This window comes from Lates calcarifer, linkage group LG15, assembly GCF_001640805.2.
Source record: "Lates calcarifer isolate ASB-BC8 linkage group LG15, TLL_Latcal_v3, whole genome shotgun sequence".
In the NCBI taxonomy this organism is placed as follows: domain Eukaryota; kingdom Metazoa; phylum Chordata; class Actinopteri; family Centropomidae; genus Lates; species Lates calcarifer.
Genome location: NC_066847.1, coordinates 12,833,320 through 12,860,554, shown reverse-complemented (window position 1 = coordinate 12,860,554; position 27,235 = coordinate 12,833,320). Strand labels below are relative to the sequence as shown.

Genomic DNA, 27,235 nt, shown 5'->3' with positions numbered 1-27,235 from the left:
TCATAACATGAATGTTAATGTACACCCAGATGGACTTTAATTTGGTTACCTTTGCCTTGAAATATGGACAATCTTTTATACATTCAGGTTAATTGCACTTAAGGGTTTCAAATAAATGATGAAACAAACAGAAACAATATATTTAGTGTGAGTCTTTATTGTTTTAATATTTCTGTGTCCCTGATTACAGGGTTACAGAGAGGCTGGAGCCTATCCCAGCAGACTGGAGCGAGAGGCGGGGTACACCCTGGACAGGTCGCCAGTCTATCACAGGGCTGACATCTAGGGGCAATTTAGAGTGTCCACTTGGCCTAAAATGCATGTCTTTGGAGTGTGGGAGGAAACCGGAGCACCCGGAGTAAACCCACGCAGACACGGAGAGAACATGCAGACTCTACACAGAGAGACAAACCTCCCTCTGCGCAGGTACAGTGCTAACCACTCCACCACCGTGCTGCCCACATAGTGACGGGGAATTTGGAGTGACGGAAAATACCAGCAAATGTCTGATTCCTCTCCCGCTGCAGCCACATTTGCGTCCGCAGCTCCTCTTCACCTGGCATGGAGGAGGTTTACTGGGGGGAAGTATGGTGTAACAAAGTACACCATACTTCCCCCCGTTACCCACCCGCCCACCCTGTCCACCACTACACAGGTTACACCCCCCCACCCCCCACCCCCAACTACCTCACTGACTTCCCTTTCACAAACCCACTAAAAAAATAAATAAATAAAAATAAGCAAAAATTTGCTGGTACTTTCATGGCTCCAAATTCCACGACATAAATTAAAGAAAATAAAAAAAAACATCTATAATTTAATGATTATTATTTACAATACTTTGCTTCACCTCAATACTCACCACAACCCTGTGGTGATCTTTCTCCTCTGTTTGCTAATTTCCCATGGACCCTGAAGTTGTACAGACATGTGTAATCAGGATGGCCCCAGTTGTTGTTCACTTGCAGCTTCACAAAGTTGAACCCATTTTTATGATTCTGAGAGACAAGAGAAATGAGCAGAGTTATGTGGGTGGTCAAGCTAGAGTGACAGTAAAAGTGATAAGATGGAACTGTAACTCTTGTAATATATTAGCTTGTGGGTGAAATTTAAATAAAATACATGTGCATGTGTTTAATCACATGATGTAATACTCACAGGTATCTTGAAAGTCTGTACTGGATCCCCATCCTGATCATAGAAAAAAGTTCCCAGGTGAGTTTCCTCGTCATTTACATTCTTCATTCCCTGATAGAAAGACATTCGGGTTGAACACCATGTTGTTCTCCATGTATGTGACAGTTATTAAATTGACAGGTACACAGGATGTCTGCATTGTTAACAGTGATAAATGTGTGACTCACATAGACAGAAAACTCCTTGGGGGCACTGGTTATGGCGCCAGTTGGAGATATGTCCTTTGAAATGTGACCCAGTGTCACATGGCTGATGGTGACTGGGTCAGAAAGGGTGATGAACAAATGCCCCTGTCCACCTGCAAAGGCCCAACAACGACCCGGGAGCAGAGGTGAGTGTCCCTGAGGAGAGAGAGAGTGAAAAGCAGAGTTTAGGTGGTGTGTTGTATGAATAAAAAAGGACGAAAAGAAATAAAAAATTACAACTATAACATCATACGGTCACACTGCATAGCAATCTAATTTGGGTGTAATTCCTACCTGAATAACAACCCTCGGGCTGACAGGTGGTTTCCTCAGAGGTATTCCCAAAAACGTCAGGTGTGCCTCTTGTGTCTGGTACGCTTCTGATGATCTGGAAAATACAACTCTTGACCCTGCACATATCAACACAAACAGAGAAAGACGGTGAGAATTTAGTCTCAGATGTTAAAAAATACATTTGTTAATTACAATCTGACAGATAAAGATAATGAAGATGATCTGGATGTCTCACCCAGTGACTCCAGGGCAAAGTTGGGCATAACGTCTGCAACTGGAAGGAGGGAGTTCATCTCTTCCTTGAACCTCAGCACCTCATCCTGCAGGTGTCTCAGACGCTTCTCTATATTTGTATAAATCGCAGTTGGATCCTGTCAATGAGAGGAGATTAAATTAACATTGCATGTTGGCAGCTTCAGAGTTTGTTTCACGTGTAGATGAGAATATCTTTGGACTATGATTGTGTTTATAGGTCCACAGGAAGAATAATAATAAAAAAAAAAGCTTCTATTCAAAAGTTTGTTTTGTGGGTCGTACCTCAATTGTGATGGTTGGTGAGACCGGTGATTCTGTCAGTCCATGATCAACAAAGTTGTGGTTCAGAATCATGTAGACTAGTCCTGATGGATGAAGAGGGATAAAGCGTGGGATAAACAGGTCAGGGATGTTTTGTTCAAAAGACAGGTGGTGTACTAGATTTAACTGTTTGTTGAGGGAACGATCACATACCACAATAAAGAAGGGACAAAATCAGGTTGTATGTAGTGAAGCCTCTGTTGTTGTCGCTCTTGTTGATGATGGCCTCTCTTCTCTTGGGCTGACGACGATTTCTCCGCCTCTTGAAAATCCTGGATGTGATGAAAATGAGACAAGAGTGAGAGCTTTGATGTATGAGAAAGAAGAAATGACTGGTAAACACACACATGCCATGTGTGCACATACAGCATTACAGTGACACACACACAAACACACACATATACACACACAACTTACCTATGCAGAGTCTCTTTATAGGATATTATAGGCTCCATATTTTCATCATAATATCCTGAATTCTCGAGTCGATGGCTTCTTCGTGACATGGCTGTAAACCAAAACTTACAGTGTTACTTTCCTAAATTTTACACTATTTTTTTTACAACTCACCGCAGTACAGATCCACAGACACACAAGAGCCAGGAAAAATTTCAAAAAAGCAACTTATGTCTGTTTGCAGTCATAATCACACGTGTCTAACTTCTCTCATCTTAGTGCCAGTTTTTAATCCTGCACAATGAAGTTACATTTTTTAGACTGAAACAGTTAAATATTGGTGTATAGCTTATATAGTCACATATATAATAGTTTGACAAGCCCTATTTACATACATTGAAAAAAAGTCTGATAATACATTTAGCCTACCCAAATACATATACATATAACCATAACTGGATTAATTATATTACAGACAACAGACAGCATACAGAGGTCTCTTTGCTCTGCTTTCAGTTTTCTATAGATCTCTGTTGGGGACAATAACTTACTTTTGATGCTTGAAGACATGAATCAGTCTGTAGCGACGTTTTTTTGTTTGTTTGTTTGTTTGTTTGTTTTTTAAGTTGGTCTTTCTTGCTGGTTTTGAATTTTGTTTCTTCGTTGAATTCACTGGGCGATCAAGGAATGAAATGAAATATAAATCCAAACTCCTGAATTCCACATTCCATGTGGAATGTTGAGTTGACGTCGTAAAAATCTGTAGAATGGCAGGCCGAATGTTCCACACAGACACACACGCACACGAGCGCTCACGTTTATAAACTTAGTCTAGGTTATGGCAGTGGGTCTTTTTAGTTTAAGTGGTCAAATAATGTATTTAGGTAAATTAAAACACGCACACGAATAATCATTTCACGTGGAAATAAAATGAAGAAAAAATAGATAAAACACTAATATTGATAATATAGTGAGGTGCAGGCTACAGACACAGACACATTCTTGTTAGTGAAATGTTGCTGCCACCATGTGTTTCAGGGCGAGTATTACATAATAGATAAACACTCAAAGTGAAGACAATTACTTACAATTAGTCAGTTGACCTAAATGATTATGCTAACATTCCTCCAAAGATGCACATTGTTCTTGTTCATACTCAGCACTGAGTGACCTGACTGCATTTTACTTTGCTGCCTTTTATCTCTCATTTATACATATGTCAACATACAAGAATATTTTCAGTTAAAGAAACTTAGAACTAATCAAATCCACATACACAAATATTAAATGTACTGTCACTTGTCTAAACATACAGGACAGCTTCAGAGATATATCCTACCTCCTGTTTGTCTCATTGTCTTTAACAAATGATGAAAGCTCCTGTTAGGCTTAAAGATTTTGTCATCTGAAACTGAAAGTGTTAAAGGCCTAAAGAGGAAAAAACTATCCAGCAACCAAGGAAACTTACTTGGATCTGGTGTGTGGAAAAGTGGGAGTGAAAAAGCTTGCCTTACAGGGATCTATAAAGTAGTTCAGGTGGAATTAAACAAGCTTACCTGTCAGCATAACTCTGCAGGCTGAAGTGGCCTCCGGTTATCTGCTGGGTGATTAGAGTTGGATGCCATGCCTTGGGAGGTACACGGTTATTCTCTTGTCGCTCAGTCAAAGCGTTTCACGCAAACACCTTTGAGGGGAGAGTGCCTCTAGCATATCCATCAATCTGCGCTGGCCCACCGGGGAAGGCCCTGTCAGCATCCACACATCTCCACACAACAAAGATGTACCACATCCAAATTCAACATAGTGCCCTCTGAGCCACCACGGAGACCTTGATGAACTGAGGGATGCTTGGTGTAATACTTGTATGTGTGGAGGTGTGTGTGAGACACACATTCAGAGAAGCTTTACCGCTTCATTTCTGTCCTTGTCCTGTCTTATGGTGACTAGAGGACCACACTCGCAGGGGAAATGCTGATTCAGAGGAAGGTCTTTCCAAATGTCTCATTCATATTTCAGCACTGGCATACTGCTGCTGCCAGCTACATGAATAAAGTATATCTAGAGACTCTGCGCGAGCTCAATTGCAAACAGATATGAATGTTTTATGGGTGAATTTAAACTATGAGCTGTAACTGTGGGCCATTGGACCCACACACCCCATTCCTTATGAACACATCACTTACTGTTTCAGGCAGACAGCAGGCTGGAACCAGCCACATCAAAGTAAAAGATTTTGCACCATCTGTACTCGAGTTCATCGTCTAAACACACCTGGGTGCTACAGAGAGCTCTTCTGTCAAACAAGGGAGCCTGTTCTCAGCTGTCTGTTATGCTCTTGAAACTGTCCCATCGCTGCAGAAAGCCATAGAAAAAGCATTCTCACCATGAAGTTGATTTTCGAGTTGACACGCACCCATATGCATACACGCTCCCAGGGATGCCATTTAAAAGCAGATTATGTAAGCCGGTTGGTGGGGTTTTCTGCTCTAGCAGCTCTGGGTGGTATGCATGTAAGCAGCAGCCTGAAGCACAACTTATTGATCTGTGTCAGCAGGCCATTGACTGGTGTTGGATATGTGTCAATGTTTGTAATGGGAACGGATAGCTCTCACATTGTGGGTGTGAGTGCATGCGTGTGTGTGTAGGCAGATCCTGCCTATAGTTTGAGGACATTTGTATATATGGAAAGATTCTTTGAATATGTATGAGTCTGTGTGGTGAATAAGAGAAAAAGTACATGAGAAAAAGTGTACTTTTAGCCTCCCAGCTGAAGTAGTCAAAACATCTGAGATATTTAAAGCATATGCAAACTGTATATTCTACAACAAGGACAGTTATCAATAGAGAGAAAACTGAGCGAGCCTCTTTTTCAGTCTAGCCTTGCATCACAGTTACACAAATTTGTACAGCTCTGATAAATTATGCAATGCTTAGTATCTTGCTCAAGCTGGCATCAGTGGGGTTTTGGCCAGGAGGACAGAGCCCTACTATTTTCCTACCTGGTCTGTGTTTAAAACTACAATTTCTCAATCCCAGCGCTGCGTCTTTAACCTATATGTATGCTGTACAAAGGATGTGGACAACATTTATTTTGAAAGAATAACAGAAATCAAACTGCTCCATCAAATTAAAGCCTTCACAGCTTTAAAGTAGATCTGATGCAGCTGACAGTAGGCTTTCCCTTCCAAATGAAAGATATAATTAGAGATGACAAAAAAAAAACAAGGTTGTGAGAGCCTTTTGCAGATGTATAATGACTAATACAAGATGGCAAGCTTGTCGGGGAGAGGATGCAAATAGGCTGTGTGTATCACATATTTACTCATTCACTGTGCTCGATATGGTTTCCTGAATACATTGTGTGTGACCTGACCTAGAAGTGCAGCAGTATCACTATTCACATCTCATCAAGTCGACGCAGGGTGTTTTCTGTCTGTGCAGGTAGAAACGGCGAGTCATAAAAATGAGACACGGCTCTTCGCTGACTTCATTATGTGCAACAGGAGTTTGGCAATGATGCTGACACAAACCAATTTGCATGTGTAACTCTGAGAAAGTGGAGCGACACCATTTCTTGCACATCGCATATCGGCCATACTCTCTCTCTGAGAATTACATCCAATCGGAAACAGAATTTACCAACCCTGTGAATGAGAAGTCAATAAATTGGTATCAACTGAAGAAAATGAACTCACTGAGTCAGCCAGCTAGCTCTCTGCCTGGCACTGGCGACGACCTGAGCACTCCCAAGTGCTTCTCTTATTCTGGTAATAAATCGTGACGAAAAAAAGGTTATGCCTGCGGTGAAGACATTTAAACACTCCCCTGATGGAACAGGTAATAGTGAGCAATACTGTTGACATCTTATTTATAGCGTCTTGTGACTGAGAGGATCCCATTTGCCATAAACAGTTCTTCTTTTCCTTGTGGTGGAAAAATGGAGACAATCTTCTTTTCCATTCTCTTTTCTCTACTTTTTCTTCCTTTTCAGTGCAATTTCTAATATATAGCAATACACAGTATGACAAGCCCTTAACTGCATCTGAGGTCGTACTGGATTGATGGTATGTTTGCAGGTAGTTGCCAATAAAAAGAGGTAAAAGGCCCTCTATCATACTGACCTGGCCAGTTTATTATCTGTACATACTCAACCACATATGTTTCATAGAAAACTAAACAAAAATGTTCCTAGGAACGTGCATGCATCTTCCTGTTGGAGAGATGAGAGTTTCCCAAGTAATTCAGACATTAAACTTTTACTTGCACACTATCTAATGAGCTGGGAACAGGAAGCTGCTTTTGATTAATACAGTCTGATAAGTTGAGACGACAGATAGCCAGATCACTAAGAATAGAAAAAATAGGACAAGGATATCGGATGCAGGAGCCACTTTTCATATCCTGCTTTTGTAGGCAGTGAAATATTCCAAACTTTCTACAAAACTTTACTTCAAACACAAAAGGACAGACAAAGCTTCAGGTGAGTTCTATGGTTTATTTTAAGTTGTTTGCTTGGTGATAAGAGCGGAGTTGCAGTGCCCTCAAGTTTAAAAAGAAGAGCCTTCGTTTGCGTGGCTTGTTCAAAAACAGACATTTAACAAGTACAAATAAGAGTAAGGTGTTAAATCCTCACACAACCAAGTGTGATAACACTTGATAAAGGTTACTCTAAGGTTAGAGGTTGTGTTTAAATTATGTTTAGGCTCAGTATTTTCTGTCCTTTTCCACATCTGAAACAAAAGCAGTTAGCTTTTTAAAGTGTGTGACTTGAAATTCCTGTTTCCCATGTGAACAGCAGCTGCTTCCCTGAGGTTCAAAGTGTTGCTGTTTAAGATTTCCTTTTTTGGTTAAAACAGGATAAACTAGGCCTTTTAGCCACTAGTGATACAATCCCATGGAAATCTTTAACAATCACTTACTACTGTCTGACCAATGAAAAAGGGCGGATGTCAAGGATCTTTATTTTAACTTTGATATAGGTATGATTTACACAGTTATGTGCCAAGTTATCCATTGTTTTATCTTACTCTTTAATACTTAAGCCACTTCACTATCATTTTGAATAGTTCTGTCTGTTCTGTCTTTTTTCTCATATAAAACAATCAGCTATATTACAGAGGGTTCTAGTGGAAATTCCTGTCTTGCAAATGTGGAGCAGCAGCTTCCCTCAGGGTCAAACATGGTTGTTGTTGCAGTTCCCATTTTGCTTCAAGCAAGATAAACTGAGAGGTTTAGCCTCTGGTGGATTCTAATATGTGATTTACAATTATAGGCTGATAGCAAATGTTCCCTGACTGTTTGCTGTTTGACTTTGGTGTATTTTTTCTTATTCTTGACTTGGCCCTTGGTATAATTTGTGTTAAATTATTAGGCCATATATCACTGTTACCCATGCAGTTCAGCTCAGGCTTCATCTTTCCGTTTTTGTACAGCTTTTCTGTCAAATAGTTTAATGAGTCAAATAATGCGTGAATAAAAACCCCATATTTATCGTGCTCTGTGGCTCCTGCAAGATCCCTGGATTCAATTTGAATAAAACCGCTAGCCAAGACTAATCTATCTTGGCTAATTTATCTTTATCTTCAGCAGTCCTGAACACATTTGGATGCAGTTGTAACGCTATTAGACTATGCAAAACGGGATGGGATCAGTTATAGTATTTCTTCCGGGTTGAGGTAGTGAAGAGGGGATGAGCAGTGATGCTGTCCGTGTTTGCTTCGCACATCAGCAGTCAAGCTCCTCTCCCTCTCTGTCAGTGAGCCCGAAGCAGAGGCAGCACGTCCGTCCGGAGAGAGAGGGGGAGCTCACACCGCATAGCGCTGCTGCTGCTGCTGCTGCCGCCGCCGCCGACTGAGCCGACAGCCACGGTGCTCACGGTCTTTGCAAATGGACGTCTCCTCTGACACCGCCTTTTGACACTGGACGGTGCTCTCCTAGCCGCATTGAGAAACACCTCATCCCCGGTTCGGTTTTTGAGGTAACTGGTTCGTCTCGACGACACGGAGAGGACCACGCTCCCTCCCTCCCCCCTCCTCGCCAGCGCTACCACCACCACCATCGCTAGCTCGCTAAGCTAGCTAGCCCGCTAACTTAGCAGTGATACTTTGTACCGTATCGGCGTCAGTTTTCCTCGGAACTAGCCTGCGGTCTCTTGCGCCACAGCGGTGGATTGAGGTGCCTCGCCACTCACTAGGTAAGCGAACAACATATGTGGAAAAACCTTGTATTGCTGCTTTCCCCCCTCAGTCTCATTATCAACCGCAGGCTTGTTTCTGGCCGGAGAAACAGTGCCGTTATCTTGTATCAACGGACTGGCTGCGCTATGGCAGAGTGGGTCTTGTTGACAGGAGCAGCCAAGCAACGGAGATGTGATGCGACTCACCGTCAAACACAGAAATTGTCACTTTACTTCGCAGTTAATTGACCGGCATTTGCTGCTCCACAACCAGCCTGAGACATGCTTAATGAAAGAATGTCTGTTTTGTCGATAATGAAGCTCGTTAATACTTTTACAGTCATCAGATGTTAGCGTTCATCACTCTTGACTGTCGATTTGTGTTGAATGGGCCACTGGCAGATTAACATTATCTCATACTTGCCGCATTTGACTGCAGCCAGTTTCCTGTCTATTCAAATTGAGTATATGGAGACAGTTAAGAGGTACCCCTGCCTTAACGGCCAGGATAATACCCAGGCAAAGCATTATAAAACAGTTAATGTTAAAGTTAAATGTAATGGTTACATTGGACTGTAGGTGTAGTCTTTCTCCTCTGAACATTTAAAAACCTCAGTGTTGCATCACAACCTGGAAAGATGAGCTGTACTTTTGGAATTTAACCCCTGGTTGGTGCTTGTTGTGTCTCTTGTGTCCTGATAGAGGTCAGATGATTTAGCTTAGGTTGATGCAAATAAGAAGAAAAAAATAGTGACCACAATTAACCTCATTCCTTCCCTTTGGACTGTAGATTTTGAGGGCCCTCCTCCATCTCCTCCTCCTCCTCTATTTAACAGAGGTTAATCACATTTCATATAATTCAGTCACTAAGAGATATTTTATAGGGTTTGGTCGAATTATGTGGGGCCTGACCTGTCTGTGTGTGTCTGTCTGTGTGTGGAAGAGAGACTCACTCAGTGAGTGAAAAAAGAGACAATGAGCGTGCATGAGTGAGCATGCATTAACAAAGCTGTAATTATCTTGAGAGATAAGAAAATGGATTCACTATCAATCCTCCAAGAGGTGGCAGTTGCGAAGCAGAGCTGATGAAGATGTAGGATTGACAGGGAACCAGTTAAATTAATCTGTCATGTTCCTTAAAGGGAGAGAAAAGAGGAGCATGTATTATTTATCCCCCTGCGTGTGTGGCATTACTTGTGCGTGTGCAGTAGGAGAATAAGCTGCGTTGCTGGAGGGAAGCTGCTGTGCCTTTGTGCTACCTGTAGCATTGTCTCTTTGGTTGAGCTGATGACTTTGATCATGTTTTGAGCAATAATATCTCTGTGGTACAGCTAAACACCACAAAAGAAGCAAGGACTTGACCATGTAGGTCAGTATTGCAAAGTTTTGCATCAACTATATTGCAATAATGTAACACACGCATTCAGTACGTGTGACTTGCACGTTCTCAGCACATGCAGTTTCCTGACCTCAGGTTGTATGTGTCACATTTGGGATCCTACCTCGCAGCTGTATGTCTGAACTCAGCCCTGTGTTAAGGCATGACTGTCTTGCACAGAAAGGAAATGAATCATGTTCCTCATTTCAAGGCCATGGAGTCGACATGATGCGTTTCCTGCCTTGTGTGTGTGTGTGTGTGTGTGTGTGTGTGTGTGTTGACTGTGTGTTCAGACTTCAGCAGATGTGCCTGGTTTTGTGTATATGTTCCACTTTTTCATATTTGTGAGGGCTGATTTTTGGCCACGCTTCTTAATCATTTTGTTAGAGGTGAGTATTTGGATTATGATGAAACTAGGTCAGTCATCTAAGACGTGAATGACATCAATCAAGGCCATCAGCACGTATGAAGTTAAAAATGTGTGTGTGGTGCAGGTACATCACTGTGGCTTTAGCGCATATAGAGGGTATGTGTAAGTAATGGACTGTGTGTGTTTCCACAGTGTTATGGCAATACAGGTGGTTATAATTACAATAATAGCACGCTTTGGAATGAAATTAGTTTAATCTTGACAAAAACTCCCAATTATAAAGCATGTGCACAAATGCAACCAAGATGTTTTACCATTCTCTGTGTTTTTAATTATGGTCAGAAATGAGGCTTTTTTCTCTTTGATTTTGCTGTTAAGTTTATGGAATTGAAAGTGAAAGATATCCACTCCATTGATTGGTATTTGCGAGTGTCTGTGTTTGTCATCGAGTGTGGCTGTGGTGCATTTATTGCTCCGAGCTGGTCTGGAACAATAGCTCTATTCTGGCCCATGTCTCCGGAGGGAGGCAGCAGCATTCGGCGTTCCCGGCACTCTGTGTGCCAGCAAGGCTTGGTTTGGGATTGGGTTTCCACAGCCACCTGGAGCTCAGAGCACAGGAATGCCATTGTTCCTCCTTCCAGACTATGGCCGGATCAGACACACACATCCAAGCACATGCATGCACGTAAACAGACACATGCATGTACACACATTTAGCACACAACATGCAAGAGGAGCTCATACCAGAGTTCCTGTCCCCCAAAACGTAGGTCACCCTGTTTTGTTATGTTGTCATTGCTTACATAAATAGACAGTGAAACATCAGGCCTGCGCCTGCTCACCCTCTGAGGCCTGACATTAGTAGCAGAGCAATATGCTTGTCTGAGTGGCTGGTTAGTATTTTTAGCTGCAAAGCTCAGTAAATATAAGCTGAATTTATTGTAGTTCCACTATTTGTCCTGTTGTTTTTAACTCGGCTGATAATCTACAACCTGTTTTAGATTTAATACAGGCATGTACGGTGACTGAGAAGCTATTAACATGTCACCAGTGCTGAAACAGCTGGTAAATCAGTCAGTCAACAGCAAAGCTGAGATGCAGTAAATCTTTTTTGGAAATCAGATAAATTTAATGAGCAATTTTCACAATTGACAGTCATTTTCTAGACCAAACAGCAAATTGATTAATCAAAAAAAAAAAAAAGAACGTACTCATTCATCATGAAAATAATAGACCAAAATGCAACCACTGTGACCTTGAAATTACAATTTAACTAATAATAATAATATGGATTCAAATTGTCATAGAGAGACTAGAGCAAGTGTAGCGACACCTCTGCTGTTAGCATGTGTTCGAGCTGGCAAAATGTCAGATTGACTTTGTTTACTTCAAAGTCATCCTTTTAATCAAATCTCCCTCTCCCAAGAAAACATTGCACAAACATCAGACATCTGATTAGTGACTTCTTTCCAGGCACATCAGACAGACTTATCTCCACACTTTGCATCAATTGGTTTTATAATGCAGCAGTGCAGAAGAAATCAGATTTATTTCTCACAGATCCCCCCATTATAAATTTTCTTTCCATCAATTATGATAATCTGAACAATGAAAAGCCACATTAACATATTTTTTTTTTGTGTGTTTGTTTAGAGTAGTGGAATGGTCTCATTTTTAGTTTATTTAGTTTACTCAAATCGGGACACTGTTATTCCTTCCACTCATAGGCCCCATTTGTAACTTTATGACTTGAAACAGCGTAGATGTGCTACTTGTTTATCTAACTTTCAGTATTATTAAATCAACTTTTGCACTTGAAACTGGCAGCATAGTAGATCTTACAGTAACTCACTCCGGATGTTGTAGTTAGTTTAGTGAGATCAGATAGCAGTGACCTAAATGGCCGATCTTCAGACAAAGTGAGAGAAACAGAAAACAGAGAGGGATGAGAAGGAGAGAGATTGCCATCAGCAGCATTTAGCAGTTTTTTTTTCTTTTTACCTCTCAGTCCTCTAGGGTTTGTAGTCAGGCAGTTTCAGTTGTGTGTGCATGTGTGTTTGCCTATGCGTGTGTGTGTCCTCTGGCTCTCCAACGGGTCACATTAGGGATTGAGTTGCATAGAAGTGGGTCAGCCAGTGCCACCAGGGAGTCTTGCCAGCTCCCTGCTCTCTCTCAGGCTGGACCCAACTAAAGGCCAACACAAACACATAAACCCATATGTGTATGCATTGTTTGCGAGTATTAATTATCAGTGTGTGTGTTTATGCGCAGATGCAGAGTGTGAGGAGTGTGATGTCTCTGCGTAGTTCACTGTACTTTGACACCTCATAAACAGCTTTGCTGGAAACAGAAATATTGTAAAGCTGTGAAGGCAAAAAGAGCAGCAAGCCTAAGCTATGGCACAGTATGTTTAGACTGAATATAAGGCTTCTACTGATGATTCAGAGCCTGTCACACTCAGTGTGTCTCAGCTGGATGGACAAAGTGTTTCTGCTGGCTTAATGATAAGGAAATAGGATTTAGCCTGGTATTCAGCAGCCAGGGTATAATCAGAATTAGCTCTTGCGACGTGTTGTCTGACCACATCGGAAATCAAAAGTGTTTGTAGTTGTTCCAAACAACGCTTGAAGGCAGGGTGAAAAGCTGGCCATCGCAGAGAAGGGGAAGACGCAGTATTGTTTAAATATTGGGATAACATCACATATTTCCAGACAGTCTCTCCTGGAAGACTTTCATAGTGTTGCACTTGGTTTTTAAATGAAAAGTGACAGAAATAGTGTAAAGAATGAAAAATGAAACCTAGAGAGAGAAGTTCAAACCCTGGCTGCTTGCTCACCACTGCACAGCTGGTCAGTCATGGCGTGACATGAATGTGAATGTTGTATCATTGTTTTTGGAAAGTTACATAAATGTCTGTACAGGTTAGATGAGTGCATGTTTTGGGACCTTATCATTACAAGTGTGAGTAAAATGCACTCAAATCTGGCTTTTGTGAGCAGATTTCAGTGTGTATGTCAATGCTGAATCCTGCTGTCACTTATTTTGTCAGGATGACATTTAAATCCCATTTTCCCACATTTCTATTACACCTCGACATGTCAATGCAACTATGTTAGATTGAATGAAATCCAGTTGGATCGGCAATTACAATGTGGCTTGTTGTTGCAAGTCTAGTTGGCTTTAGTCTACTGTACTGCACTGTAGTGCTAGTTATTATATGACATGGTTTACTTCAGAAGCAGAAGTTGCACTTGGTTAGTATGAAGCTATATGAGTCACCTTGAACACCTGAATAGAGTGAAGTAATTCAGACGTCAACAGCTCGTGTGGCAACATTGAGTAACCCTATATACTATGTTCAGCTTAGCTTCAACAATGACCTTCCTTGTAAGAGAGTCCTGTTCATGTGTCCGTATGTTGCTCACAGCATCTGTTTCAGTCTGAGATATGACCCGACAGGAAAAGAGTTTCCATGGCGACAGCCGTACTCCTTGCCCAACCACCCCCCTCCCCATGCCCACCATAGGAGGAAGTGGAATATGTCCAAAAATCTGCTGACTCATGTAGAAACAATTGTGAGACACACACTTACACACAGATATCTCTCCTCACTTTGGCCTGGAGTCATTTTTCTGTGCGTTTTAATGTGTTTCACACTGTTTGTTTATGAGCGTATGTTGGCTTCTCCATCCAGCTTGTGTGGTGCTTAGTTTAGTAAAACTTGAATGTCACAGGAAATTTCAATACTATTTTTCTGGCTTGTTTTGATAATTTTGTGTCAAAATGAACAGTATTTTATGCAGCATTACTCTTTATTGATCTCTTCAGGGATACTTGTTCTCTATATTTGACTCAACCTTACTGTTCAAGAGCAGCAGGCAGCCACAGAACAATACAAAGAGATTAACTCCAGTTTTGGAGCCACTTCCTTGGTCCAGGACAATGGCAGGAGTACTGCCTAATGTAGCATTCCTGTGGACACGATGAGCCCTAGTAGTAGGGTAGAAGTAGGGTTCAAACCCAGGACCTGTGCTTCTTGATTTACTAAACAATGAACCACAGAGCCACTGTATTCACGGAGCTGGTAAATCTAGAAAAGCCCAGAGGATTTATAGAGCTTTAAGACTCAATTCTCTCTGCTTTCATCCCAAAAAGAGAGCACTGTTTGTACCTGGATGACAGCCCTTAATGGGTCTTTGTTCACAGTGCTTTCACGTGGAGGCCTTTACTGCTTAAAGCACTCTTAAAAGAAGGACCATGAGTCTTGCATGATGCTTATTAGTAGTGTCTCTGATTAAGATTTTTAAACCAAACCTCTAATCGGCTGATTGATGAAACGAATATTACTTTTCACGTACCCAGTCTCTGTAAGGGAAGAGGTGAAAGGACTTTGAAGGTCATCCAAGAAAATGCCCAGTGGATAACGGATGACTCTCAGGGCTTATATTACAAGTGGATGACCAGCGAGCGTGTGCCAAAGTACAGTGTTACGCTGCAGAAATCAAGATGACAACATTGATGAAAATTGACAAATATGCTTGCCGTGTTTGTGCTGTGCAGTGTATTATTTATGTCAATCTCCTATGTCATTAGTGGTGGGGAAAATTGTAATATGTAACAGGAAGTGCTATTAATGTGTCTGCCCTCAGAGATTTTCGCTGTACTGTTTGTACTTCAGCATCTATCCCTTTACTATAGCTTTGCGTATTGGACTGTGGTGACTGTTGTTATGTACTACTGAGCAGGACTATGGCAAGAAAACATAAAGGTACACTTAAATGGCTTAAACAAGTTTTTGTCAGTTTACTCATAACTCAGTCAGGAAATTTCAGTTGCTGACTTGCCAACCTGGAAGAAGATAAGAAAAAGAACTTTCAACATAGTAAGTTTTGTTTTTGAATTTCAGAGCAAAGAGTTAATACATTTGCTTTTTGAACTCCCTCTAAGAATGATACAGCTACAAGCTTAACCAAATTAAGCAAGGGCAACATGGGAATGTGGTTGTAAAAAAACACCCCACCTATAAACAAGGTCCAGCCATTACTGCTGCTTATTTTCAGCTTAGTTCATGTGATCTTGACACCATTGAGTTTTTGTTGTGGTGACGACCAAAACCAAACTGTTTTAGCTGTAGTTACTGGCAACCAGATCAGCTTTAATTTGATCTCTCTCTACCTTGTTCAAAAGAACAGCAATAAATGAGTTCATGTAGCTTTTGTTTACTTGTCCAGGGTTACTTCTAAAAGTGAACCCAAACAAATACAATGGTATAAACATTTTTCCACAAAGAAAATAAATCAAAGGTGTGAATGCACTCATAAGGCTGTATAGATCATTAATTGTTGCAAACATGACCTCAGACAAAATTTGTTCCAAATAGAAAAGTATGTGTCTGTAGCCTTTTGATACAGAGGAAAGAAGAGGACTAGAGGAGGGCAGAGAGGACAGTTGCCTGCCGTGGCAGCGCTGTGCTCTGTCTTAGTTCTGTGACAGAGCAACCTATCTGCCTCTGGCTCACCCTGACCAAGGTACAGCACTGCCCTCTGGGCCCACATACACACAACCATCCATCTCTAGCTCTTATCTGCTACTGGGCTGCTACTCTGAGTGTCTGAATGTCTATGTGCATGTGCGTGGTTCTGTGTTTGTGTGTCTAAGGACTCTTTGAGTGGAGTTGTTCTAGCCCAGTCACACTGATAGCCATATCAACAGTTACTCCTAGCTGATGGACTGCAGAACAACCGACCCATTGTTTCTTTGAGTGTGTGTGTGTGCACGCGCGGGTGTATATGCTAAGCCATCAGAAATTGCATTTCTACAAGCCAAAAATGTCAGGCACACTGCGCTCATGTGTCTTGGGAATTTGTGTGTGTGTGTGTGTGTGTGTGTCTCGTATGTGCTGCAGTGTAATCTGCCAGAGGCTGGGATGTGGGTCAGTGTGGCTGCAGCTCTGCAGGGAGAGGCAGCAGCAGGATACTGCCTCTATACTTGCTGTAGGGTGCTGTAGCCTGGCTAAAAAAATGCTTCACAACAATGCAAAGTGAAGCAGGGGCCAGTCTGCACTTGAGATATGACTGTATTTTAAAATATGCTACAACAGTGCTTTGGCTGTTTTAATTATTCTAGCCTTTTTTTCCTGTGTACTTAGATAGATGTGTTGGAAGTGTCAACATGGGCATCTAAAACTCTGTGGAGCTAGACTTATTAGAACAGGATCTACAGAGGCATAGTGATAGAAATGAAAGATGAAGATGAAAATCAGTGTGACATCTTAATAAAGCTAGATTGGAAAGAGGACGGCCAGATTAGTCATGCCTGGGGCTCATAGTGGATTTCACCTGCAGTCATTAAGCCAAAGTTATTGCTGAACATTTGGAACTCACAATGAAAGCTTATTGGAGTTTATGTAGTGTGACTAGGAGTGTGTGTGTGTGTGTGTCTAGAGGCTATTGACCTCATGACGGAGCTGCTTAAATGAAATATTGATAGTGCTAGCTTGGTTAGGAAATGTGTGTGTGCATATGCAAGTTGAGTTGTTATGTGTATATTTAGATCTTTGCTCAGTGATTGATTGTGCATTTTGCAGCAGCCGATAGGCTATTGAGTGCCCATTTTTTTGAAGTATGGTCTCATAGACCAAACCACTTGACCTGGCCTAGTAGTGTTAAATAGCAGGATTAATGAGGACCAAGTGTGCAGACAGGCACAGGTAGGTTACATGATGCTGCTGACTGCCAATGACAGACAGCAGTTAATAGAGGATGTCTTTATTTGTTGATATGTCATTTTAATGGCACTGTGTGAACAGTGAGATGAAAAATGTCTCTCTCCCCTGTGAAAGAAGTAACAGATTTGCTTTTTGTTAGAGGCTGAACTATACACACTTGCAGTGACTCAGCACACTTGACTTTCCAGTTACATTATATGGGGTCTGCTACACATGTATCATGTTGTCATAGCTCCAGGGGAATTGAAGATGTGGTGCATCAATGGTACTCTTCTGTTTTACATTGCATTACATAGCAGTTGTACATAGCAGTTTGCACCATCAATGTAATGATGGCATTCCTGCAAGTACTTGAAAAAAGGAAAGAACAAAGTATATACAGTATATAAAGTTGTGAGTGGGCATGCTTCTAGCAAACCTGCACCAGACTCAATTTAAGGCTTGCTCTGCCTTATCAGCACTGTATATGTTTAAGTAAGATGGGAATTTCCAAACATTTATTAGCCAAGAACCTTTTTATGAGTCTAGTTTAGTTTGTTTATTCAGTTAAATTTTCAGCAGATGCCTCTAACAAACAGTATCCAATACGGTGATTCAACATACCCTGTATCTGTGAGAGCTAGCAGTTATGCACCATCCCTGAAACATTTCCACAAAAAAAAGATCAAACTGAAAGAATCCTGGCAAAGTTTTCCAATCACTGCCTTTTCCAACATAAAATAATCTAATCCAGGATCCTTACAAATTCAGGTTTAACCAGTTCAGGACAACTTCCTCTTTGCTGTGGTATGGCTATAAGCTGACTTCTAAAAAAGATTTGCAGTGAGGGGAAGTTTTTATTCAAGGCGAAATGTGTCATACAATCCGTATGTCATGATCTCTTATGTGCAATGATTGTTTGTATTAGGTGTTTGCTTCTTTTTTAATGTGTTGTGAAGATGTTTTCTAGAAATTATCTTCCTTTTACATGTATATGTTACTATACTTTGGTTTGTGTTAATTTCAAAGCTTTGTAATACCTTTTTGTTAAGTGCTACATGGGAAATTAACTTCAGGATCATTAATGGGATTGCAGAATATGCAGCTAAAACAGTTTCTGCTGCCCACACTATGTGTTGAATCCACATTTTGCCACAACACCGCAAGAGAAAGAGATCGCATGCTGCGTAGAATTGCTATAAAGTCTGTCCTGGTTTAAGGATGTTGCTGGGAGCATTTAAGCGCACAGCTGGGGGCATGCACGCATTTAAGCTTGATCCTGTTAACGCGGGTGCTGGCCAGAGCAGGGACAGCAGGGAGATACAGAACCAAGAACAAATTGCGAGTCTCCAGATGTCGCCAGGACACACGAAGATGGATGGAAAAGTTTTGAGCTAAATCTGTTCTGTGTAATCATTCAGGACACAGAAGGGGGAAGGTAGTGACTATGTGTGTGTCTGTGCGGTGTGTGTATTGTCGCTGCCATTCCTGTTAACAGTGGTCTAGTGACCTGCTGTTCTGTTTCCTGTGCTCTCTACTCTCCATAAACAGGAAGCAGATCTCTGTCTTTCTCTCTGTGACTCTCTCCTTTAATCTGTCTCTTCTGTCTGCTTTCTGGTCCCTTTTTCTTCCCCTTCCTACCCTGCCTCCCTGTGTGTACATACAGTATATCTAGACAGCGACAGGCTCCCAGAGCAAGTCCTTATTATGGAAAGCAAAACAGGCTGTTGTGGAAGCTGTTTGATCCAGGGTAAGTGTGACACGGTGGCGTGTTCAGGGAGGTTGGACCAGCTGCTTCTTACCTATTTTCTCCTCGCTCTATTCCTGGTATTCCTGTTTTTCCTCCCTGGGCTTCCCCTGGAAAGCTGTCAGAAATGGTGAGCTACAGCAACAGTCACCTGTGATACTGTTGTCATTTTTTGTTGCCTTTCCTCTAGTCTCTATTTAGCATGGATTTTGAGTTTGTGCGTGCATGAGGTGCTGCTGCTCCCTCAGGGCCTTCCTTTCCCACACCACTGGAGACATGAGATGTTTGACAGAGCAGGAGGTCAAAGGGAGGACTGGAAGGAGGTGGTGGTGGAGGGGAGGCGCAGTTGGCACAGGGTAAGCGCAGCACTGTTTGTTGTTGTTAAGACCAAAGATGTCATCTTTGGACTCCTTCTGGTACAGCATACGCTACAAACAGTGTCACATAACACATAGAGAAACCCTGGCTGAGTCCCAAACACACACACATGGTCATAGCAAGCAATCACACGGTCTTAAGAAAAGAGACCTTTCTTCCTGTCCTACCCAGTTTCAGCTCTCTCTAGTGTCTTTCTCTGGCAGTCTTTAGAGAGGGAGCGGAACAGTTAGGTTTAATGCTTGGCCATGGCTGGTCGGTCACAGTGTGTTCCCTCTGAGCTAGGGGAATTGTGAAGAACTGATTTGACTGTTTGTCTGTTAGTTTTAGCTCAGCCCCCACCACCCTCTAAATTATCCAGAACAAAGGTTGCTTCAGAGCTCCTCAACCTTGTTTGGCTTCAGTCCTGCTTTGAAACCTCAGAACCCTCAAACTTTAGCAATGCAACTGTAACTCGCAAGGTGTTTTGTGGATATAGGCCTGCGTAAACCACATGATGTGTGTGTTGGTTGATTTCCACTCCCTGTAAGAGGGCTTGTGCTTGCAAGCAGAGATTTCTTCGTTAGTCCACCCATGAGCTCATCCTCACCTCTGCATTTGTTAGCCTGGCTCAGTCGCTGCTCTTTTGGATTTACGACAGGAATTATTACCTCAATCCAGACTGAATGGAAAGAGGCCTGTGTGGGAGAGGCGACAGTTGGACTTTGCCGATTAATAACAGGGAGTGTCCAGTAGGGTCAGAGATACAGGCAAGAGAAGGGTGGGATGATAAGGACTCAGCATTTTGGCTGCTGTGCTACATTCCCTGCGTTGATTCTCAGCTGGTCATAGCCAGAATGAAGAGAAGTAAGGAGGGATGATGAAGACTCTGAGAAGCAGAAAAGTTTTTTTTTCGCCAAATACCAACTCAGAGACCAAAACTCAGTATCTGCCAATGAAGAATGCCTTTATGCTACCAGTGGTGTCCATTCTCAAATTTACACTGCCTCACTACACAGAACTGGTAGTGTCTGACTCTTAAGTGTGGATATTCACTCGTCAATTTTTTTGTCTATGTTTTAATTATTTTCTGCTAGACAGTCTGTGAGATATTATACTTATTATGCATCACCACAAGTAAAATTTTACCATATCCTGACTTGAGGGCTTAATGCATCAAAATAAGCTTACTGCAGCAAATGAATGGAGCAGAACAGAAAACTATATTTTAATGTGGATCAGTCACGTCTGGCTAACATCTGATCCCCTTAATGAGGTTAGTGTTGGCACTGATGCCTGATTCCTGCAGAGAATGGGTGTTTTGGGATTGAAGAAGAGACAAGTGTACTATTAAGAGTGGTGGATCATAGGACTGATACTGGTGTTATTGTAATAGACGTTTGAGAGTTAGTAACCTTCACAACAACACCTGTCCTCTTAAACAAAGTGGACACACACACACAGTCGATTTCTGTCTCTGCTCAATGGATGCTTGTGTCAGTGCAGTGTTGGCCTACATAATCTCATGTTCCACTGGCGCAGCTCGCTGTTTGGACAGGTCCACCTCTGCTCACTTGCTCTGCATTACACATCTGACTAAGTGTCCATCTGTTAGCCTAACCATTGAAGCATCACATCGTAGGTGCATCAGCTGTGGGCTCCCTTATGCTGAAAGGAGCACACTGATTTCAGACCTGATTTCAACTTGTGTGCATGTGAAATCTGATTTCAACTTGTGTGCATGTGAAATCAGGTCTGTCTTAGAGCAGCAGTAGCTATTATGGCAAGTTTTGGGGTTTTTCATGGTATGAGGTCAGGGCTTACATTTTATAAGAGAACAATCAATGCCCAGGTGTAGGAAAAGCTGAGGTAGCTGCATGTGTTGGAAGACCTTCCAACTTTGCTGCACTGCTGGACTGGAGCCCAGTAAAACACACACACACACACTGAGCCTCTCTCTCGTTCATATTTTCAAATTCAAATTTGGTTTAATAGTAGATAAGTACAATATTGCCATACCTATGTTTATTCTCTACAAACCAACAATAGAGACACTGCCTGTCTCCCTTGCTTTTTGTGGTCTTTCTCCTCCTCAACATACAGCACTCATGCAAGGACCAGTTCTGTGAGAGTATACAGAGAGAGGGGCAGAGATGGGTTGCTAGTTGCACTGCAGTGTTGTGTGTGGTTCTATAGGTTTATTTTGTGATTGTCAGGGGAATCTGATGAGTATTTATAGAAGCTCTTGCTTGTCCTGCTTCCAATTTGCAGATGGATTACATTCCACTCAAACTTTGTGGAGGTGTGTGAAAGATAAAGGGACAGAAAAGAGGGGTGGAGACAGAGACGGTTTGAGATGTGTGTTGTAAGATGGAGAGACTGGGAGACAGGGAGAGAGAGAGAGAGAGAGACAAAAACAGGGAGGAGATGAGGAATGATGACTCACCCAGGAGGAGACAGACAGACACCTTTGGTGGCCAGGACCCTTCACATACTGAAGCATACCTGCACTGCAGCACAGCCCCCTCACACTCACTAACGCAGGAGTGTGTGGGCTGGCAGGAAGAGATTTATGGTATGGCTCCTCTTGTAATACAAACTCTTAATACTCACACATACACTGGCTGGCAATATGAAGTCCCAGTGGACCAGAATGATGACTTGGCTTTAAAGTAGGCCAAGGACCAGATTGAAGGACACACAGACATACACACACGCACACACCCACACTGAGTCATATTCACATTCATCTTCATTCTCTGCGGATTTTTCAAAAATAGCAGATTAATCCAGTGAAATGAGCAGTTCTGAGAATCCGTCAGTTGTCCATCCCTATTTCCCTCCCCCTTCATCCCTCTGTTTTCTCCCTCCCTCTCTTTTTATCCTGCTCCAAGGCTGGCAGAGTGTCTTTGGCTATGTTTAACCTTTGGGTGGGTGTGGAAGGAGGTAGGATGATGGATTTATAACACAATACAGAGAAGATGCAGAGCAGTGCCGACAATTTAGTAAATGAGTGACAGCTTTCCAATGTCCGCTTTTCAGACGTGTTTGATGATGCATTTTCCACAAGTGTTGGCGCAACTGGAAGCATGCCTGGTGACATTGTGACTCTGACTGTGTGATTATGTGAGAGAGATGAGCGTTATTATTGTGTGTGCACGGCCAGGAAGAGTGTTTGAGACCGTTGAGTGACAGATTCGCGCTGGTCTTCCTGTGGTTACATTGAGGTTTTGTTGTGCGATCAGAACGCTCTTGGTCTCTTTTCTAGGCCGTTTGGAAAAACCACAATCCCCAATCCACACACTGTAACTGGAATGTACGAGAGAGAAATGAACAAGGAGTCACAGTTCATGCAGAGTATTCTTGACTTAGATCTTTCATAGCACACCAGGGTTGCTTTTTTCGCACGCTTTTCACATCTGTAACAAATGCTCATTCTGTTTCTCTCTTGTCTCTTCAAGGAGCATGTTTGAGTGACAAGCAAACGAGGAAGTGGGATCTCTGACGCTCCGCCCCCTCTGCCGGTGGAGCACCCTGCACATCTGACTAGAGACCCCACTTTAGTCACAGGTATGTGTACAGAAAGGATGGGACTGTATGGAAATGAAGCAGCGTGTTAGTTCAGGCAGAACGCTGAAGTCGTTTGCATCAGCTAATTTGCTATCAGTTGTTCCTCTCATGCTTCAGTATCAGTAGCACTTTGACGCATCAGCTAAACAGATCCCAGCTGGTGTGTAACATCCAGTCATATTCATACAATTGAAGAGGGCAACCTTTGTGAGTTGAGCTGAGTTGAAGGATGAGTTCACAGCTCTTTCACGTCTATCTTAAAACAATACCTTTACCTTGCTGAGCTGTGGTGAAGGCAAAGTTACACAGAGAGAATTTTAGACTGAAAAGATAAATTTTGGGAAAAGCCAAATTTTATAATGCACCGCTGCACAGAATGAGGACTGTAGATTCTGTTCCCCATCACCCACACTGAGGATGAGCAAGGGGAACAATTTCAATGTTTATTTTAAGATAAGCTTGAAAAACACATGAACGTATCTTCCTAGCTTAACACTTGCCATTACAACAAAAGTTATGAATTACTCTAATGAGCTCAGGGTACAAAAAAGACAAGATTCAACACAGCATAAATATAAATCCCTAGATAAATACACACAGACAGAACAATAAACTAAAACACTTTATATAAGACAGCATATTTGCCAGCGGGTTGTTGAAATAGTTAATGTTGTTCATGGATGTTTAAAGTGTTTTGTATTTTTCATTCTGTTTTTGCTATGATTTAAAAAGTTTTAGATATTTTTTGATTCCTAGTGATTCATTGCATGGAGGATAGATTTTAATGCTTTAGCTGTATTTTTAAGAAGATTAAGATGTGATATACATTTCAAGCCAAATCCATAGTTAGTGATTAACTGTTTTTCTTGAGTCTTTGGCACATTGGCGACACTTCCTGACCAATGTGTTGAATGTGTGGCTTCCAGTTTAAGGATGAGAAATAAACTGTCTGTGTCATCACTTGATGAGGTTTCCAGCTTGCACCAGCTTGTCTGTGTGCAGTGAGGGTTTATAGATTACCCAACAGCTGCAGTTGTTGAATTGTGTAAATCAGGCATGTAGTTCTTAAAACAGGTAGGGACATTACAAGGGTGTACATAGGGTTGAATCCTCTCTGAAGGGTACCCATCAAATTGAATGGTCTTTTGATACTGCTTAGAAGGCCCAAACAATAGGGTTAGATTTTCAGAGAATCAAAACCTCTACCAAAGCAAAAAATTTTTTCTTGTAGGTCACAGTTGTCTTTCTTTTCTCTCCTCAAAGCCTTCACAGTACAAGTAATAATTTGAGATTCTAAAAACACTAGATTTAGAGTCAGGAACATTACCCTTATTTTCTCACGGTGCTGTAAAAAGATCTGGATTTAAATAGTCACAAAATATTATGTTTGCATCGCAACAAATTCTTATCTAGAAAATAAAAGCATGTCTTTCACATTTTTATGTCAAGATGAAAAATCAAAGTAGACTGTTAAAGTGGTTAGTAGGCAGGGAAACCCTGCTGTGATGCCAGAGCCTCATAAATCCTGCCTGGTTGGCATGAGTAGTAGTGGGCGTAGCAGTGCCGAGAGCAGCTGACATACAGTAGAGGCCAGATACACACACCTGCTGGGTCAAACAGCTCACACTGTAAGTATTATGATTTGGTCTTTGTGTGTGTGTATATGTGTGTGTGTGTTAACAACAATTAACACTCAGTCTGTGGTGGTATTTTAATTGTGTAAATTGTCAAATTATCTGTGTTAGTGCTGTGAACTGTGTTAGTCGGTATCAACAAAGCCCCTGCTCCGTACCTTTGCAAGTTTGAGAGGTGAGATCATGTCTGTCTGAGGCAGAAATGAATATCACTGGAGAGAAAACGTGGGATTATGAGTTGTTAATAGAGCAATTACAGCACACTTGCATCACACAGACCAAGAGGTATGATTCTGTGGTTTGAATGTTCCTATGTCTGTTGTAATGCATTTATTTTTATACATGTGTTGTGAGCCTGTGTGTGTATCTGTAGTTTTATGGTGTAGCCAGGCAGCTGTGCTCTCTCCAACCGTCAAGGGAACACCCCCTGTGACAGTAATGTGTATTGATTTTGGCTGCAAATGCCCAAGTGATTGGAGATTGAAGTGTTTAATTCCACTTTGTGCCTGTGCCAAGCTTTGCATTGGTAATCAATTTCAGCTGGGACTTTTACGCTGCCATGGGCAGTTCTATCCATTATACTCTTTGGCTTTTTTCATACTGAGTTTTTAAACTTTGTTTTCTCTCTCTCATCCTGTCTCTCTCTCTTTCTTACAAAAAAAGGCATTAGGCAAAAGTATATTAGGGTCCAACCAATATTCAATGTTTGAGGCCATTATAAACATCAGTATTTTAGGGTTGAAAAAATATGATTATGATATGTAAATCGACTGCATTTTCTTCACATGAAGACATAGCACCCCTTAAAATTTAAAAAATATATTAGTCAATTAGTAAAACTGCTGCCAATAAAACTTAAAGACTCTAAACTCAGTATTAATGTTCATTTTTGACCTTGGGAAAAGTACTTAGACAGACAAATATGTCTGTAAACCTCACCCACAATTAGGAGAAACGTATTACTCATGATCTTCACCCAGTTCCAGTGCAGTTCAGCTGCCCCACTCTAACTCCTACAACAGCCTGTTCCTTGTTTGTCATCATCATCAGAAAATATCACATTTCCGCATAGAGAAATAAAAAGTGTCCTGACGCACAGAGGAGCGTCTCCTCTGATTAGCTGCTGGGTGAAGAGTCATCACACCAGGTGCCAGCGGAGCAGTTTGTATCTGTATCTGGTTCAAAAGTAAGTTTGCCAAATTCACTAACATTCAGCAGCACAGCTGAAAGTATCTGAGCAGCAAACAGAAACAAGCTGAGCTGGTCTGCATCTACATCACCCCTCTGTATTTCCATTACAGTTAGTTTTGTAGTGAGATCATTTTGAGAGAAAGTCCATAGCCTGCCTCTGTTATCCTGTGTTGCTTTGTCCATAATGACTTAAAAGGAAGAAAAAATGCAGTCGACTTGAGGGGGTTTCTTAACTGGTGATTCAAATGCTCAACATTTAGGGAACACCCCTAATGTTCAATGTCAGCAATGAGTCAAATGGAATATGTAACATGCAAATCAGGGTTTTTCCCATGAAAATATTTGGCCTGTGGCTTACCACCTTGGCTTGTGATTGATTGTTGAGATTACACCCTCAACAATAACCAGACTCATTAAATACCTGTTTATGGCGTTTGCTGTGGGAAGTAACACCTCTGCCCTTTATCACCACAAGTTAATGTTTTATTTCATAAATGTGCAATAACTTCTGTGATGTTAGCAGAGATGGTTTTTGTTTCATGCAAACTGATCCACCTGTGCTATAAAACACCATGGGAAACCCTGCAGTTGGATGCATGACATGAATATAGATGTATTCATATTCTATGCATTTTATGAATACAAACACATACAGTATACGGCATATCTTTTCTGTCTAACTTTTTCTCTATTAACTGATGGAAGGTCTTTCTCTCTGTCTTTCTCTGTTCCTTGTCTCGCTCTCCTTCCTCTGTGGGACCAGTCTATGTTCTGCAGTCAAGGTTACGACCTGGAAATGAAATGACCCTCGCCTTTTTTGCCAGGAGCAGCTGTGTACCACAGCTACTCCATAGAGAGCAATGGAGATGGGGCTTCAGGCCACCTTGTTCTGTTTCACTTCCCTAATATTAGCCTGTGACTTGTTCTGCTCCAGTTGAGAGAGGCATTACGACTGCTCAGAAAATCACCGCTCCCATCAGCGTTGTCTTGGAAACTGTTGAGCTTATCAAGCCCACATGACCCAAGGACACCTCGCACTTTTGAATAGCATCATCTCTGTTTTTTTATTGAAGATGTGTCAAACAGCAACATTCATTTTTACATGCTTGTTTATGAAAGAGAAAGTGGTTACAATAAAAACCCATCTGGTCTTGTAGAATAAAGAGTAAACTAGGCTGTACAGAGAGCAAACAAACTATGTTTAGCTGTATATTATATGATTTAGCAGCACAAACTTTGTGTTGATTAACAACACACAAATCCTCCTCTCTCATTGGCACTGAGTCATATAAATACTATCTCCCTCTCTTCCTCTTAATTTTCTTTTACAGATATAAACATAAAATCCCCAGACGGGAGGCTCCTCGCTCTCAGTCATAAATTGTGAAGTGAGTGAAACTCTGGATCCTTTTGCTCTTGCAGTTTTTCCAAGTGGCTGTGAGAAACACTGGTTGTGCAATCT

General features: G+C 41.6%; 2 protein-coding genes and 1 long non-coding RNA gene across 4 annotated transcripts in view; 2 read left to right on the top strand and 1 right to left on the bottom strand.

Annotated features, from left to right (window-relative positions):
- Positions 1 to 589, top strand: part of LOC108889636 (uncharacterized) — a 151,729-nt gene extending 151,140 nt beyond the window's left edge. Inside the window, exon 5 of the long non-coding RNA XR_001962017.2 lies at positions 191 to 589. This is a non-coding gene — a long non-coding RNA (uncharacterized LOC108889636). The remainder of the gene's footprint in view (positions 1 to 190) is intronic.
- An 85-nt stretch (positions 590 to 674) lies between these two features.
- LOC108889577 (SUN domain-containing protein 3) lies at positions 675 to 4,796 on the bottom strand. 2 transcript variants are annotated; one of them, XM_051075927.1, is made up of 9 exons: positions 4,205 to 4,796; positions 2,670 to 2,760; positions 2,406 to 2,524; positions 2,214 to 2,296; positions 1,912 to 2,047; positions 1,677 to 1,792; positions 1,365 to 1,538; positions 1,159 to 1,248; positions 675 to 998 (listed from the first exon to the last, which is right to left on the bottom strand). In XM_051075927.1, exons 1-9 carry the CDS (start codon positions 4,212 to 4,214, stop codon positions 852 to 854), a joined length of 966 nt encoding a protein of 321 aa, XP_050931884.1. In that variant the 5' UTR covers positions 4,215 to 4,796; the 3' UTR covers positions 675 to 851. The 2 variants fall into 2 exon arrangements, with proteins under 2 accessions (XP_050931884.1, XP_018541622.1); XM_018686106.2 differs by lacking the exon at positions 4,205 to 4,796 and adding an exon at positions 3,200 to 3,471.
- Positions 4,797 to 8,155: 3,359 nt separating this feature from the next.
- The window catches only part of galnt1 (UDP-N-acetyl-alpha-D-galactosamine:polypeptide N-acetylgalactosaminyltransferase 1), a 38,565-nt gene continuing 19,485 nt past the window's right edge, over positions 8,156 to 27,235 (top strand). Inside the window, exons 1-2 of the mRNA XM_018686154.2 lie at positions 8,156 to 8,841; positions 22,840 to 22,948. The gene's annotated coding sequence lies outside the window, so the exon portion shown is untranslated. The remainder of the gene's footprint in view (positions 8,842 to 22,839; positions 22,949 to 27,235) is intronic.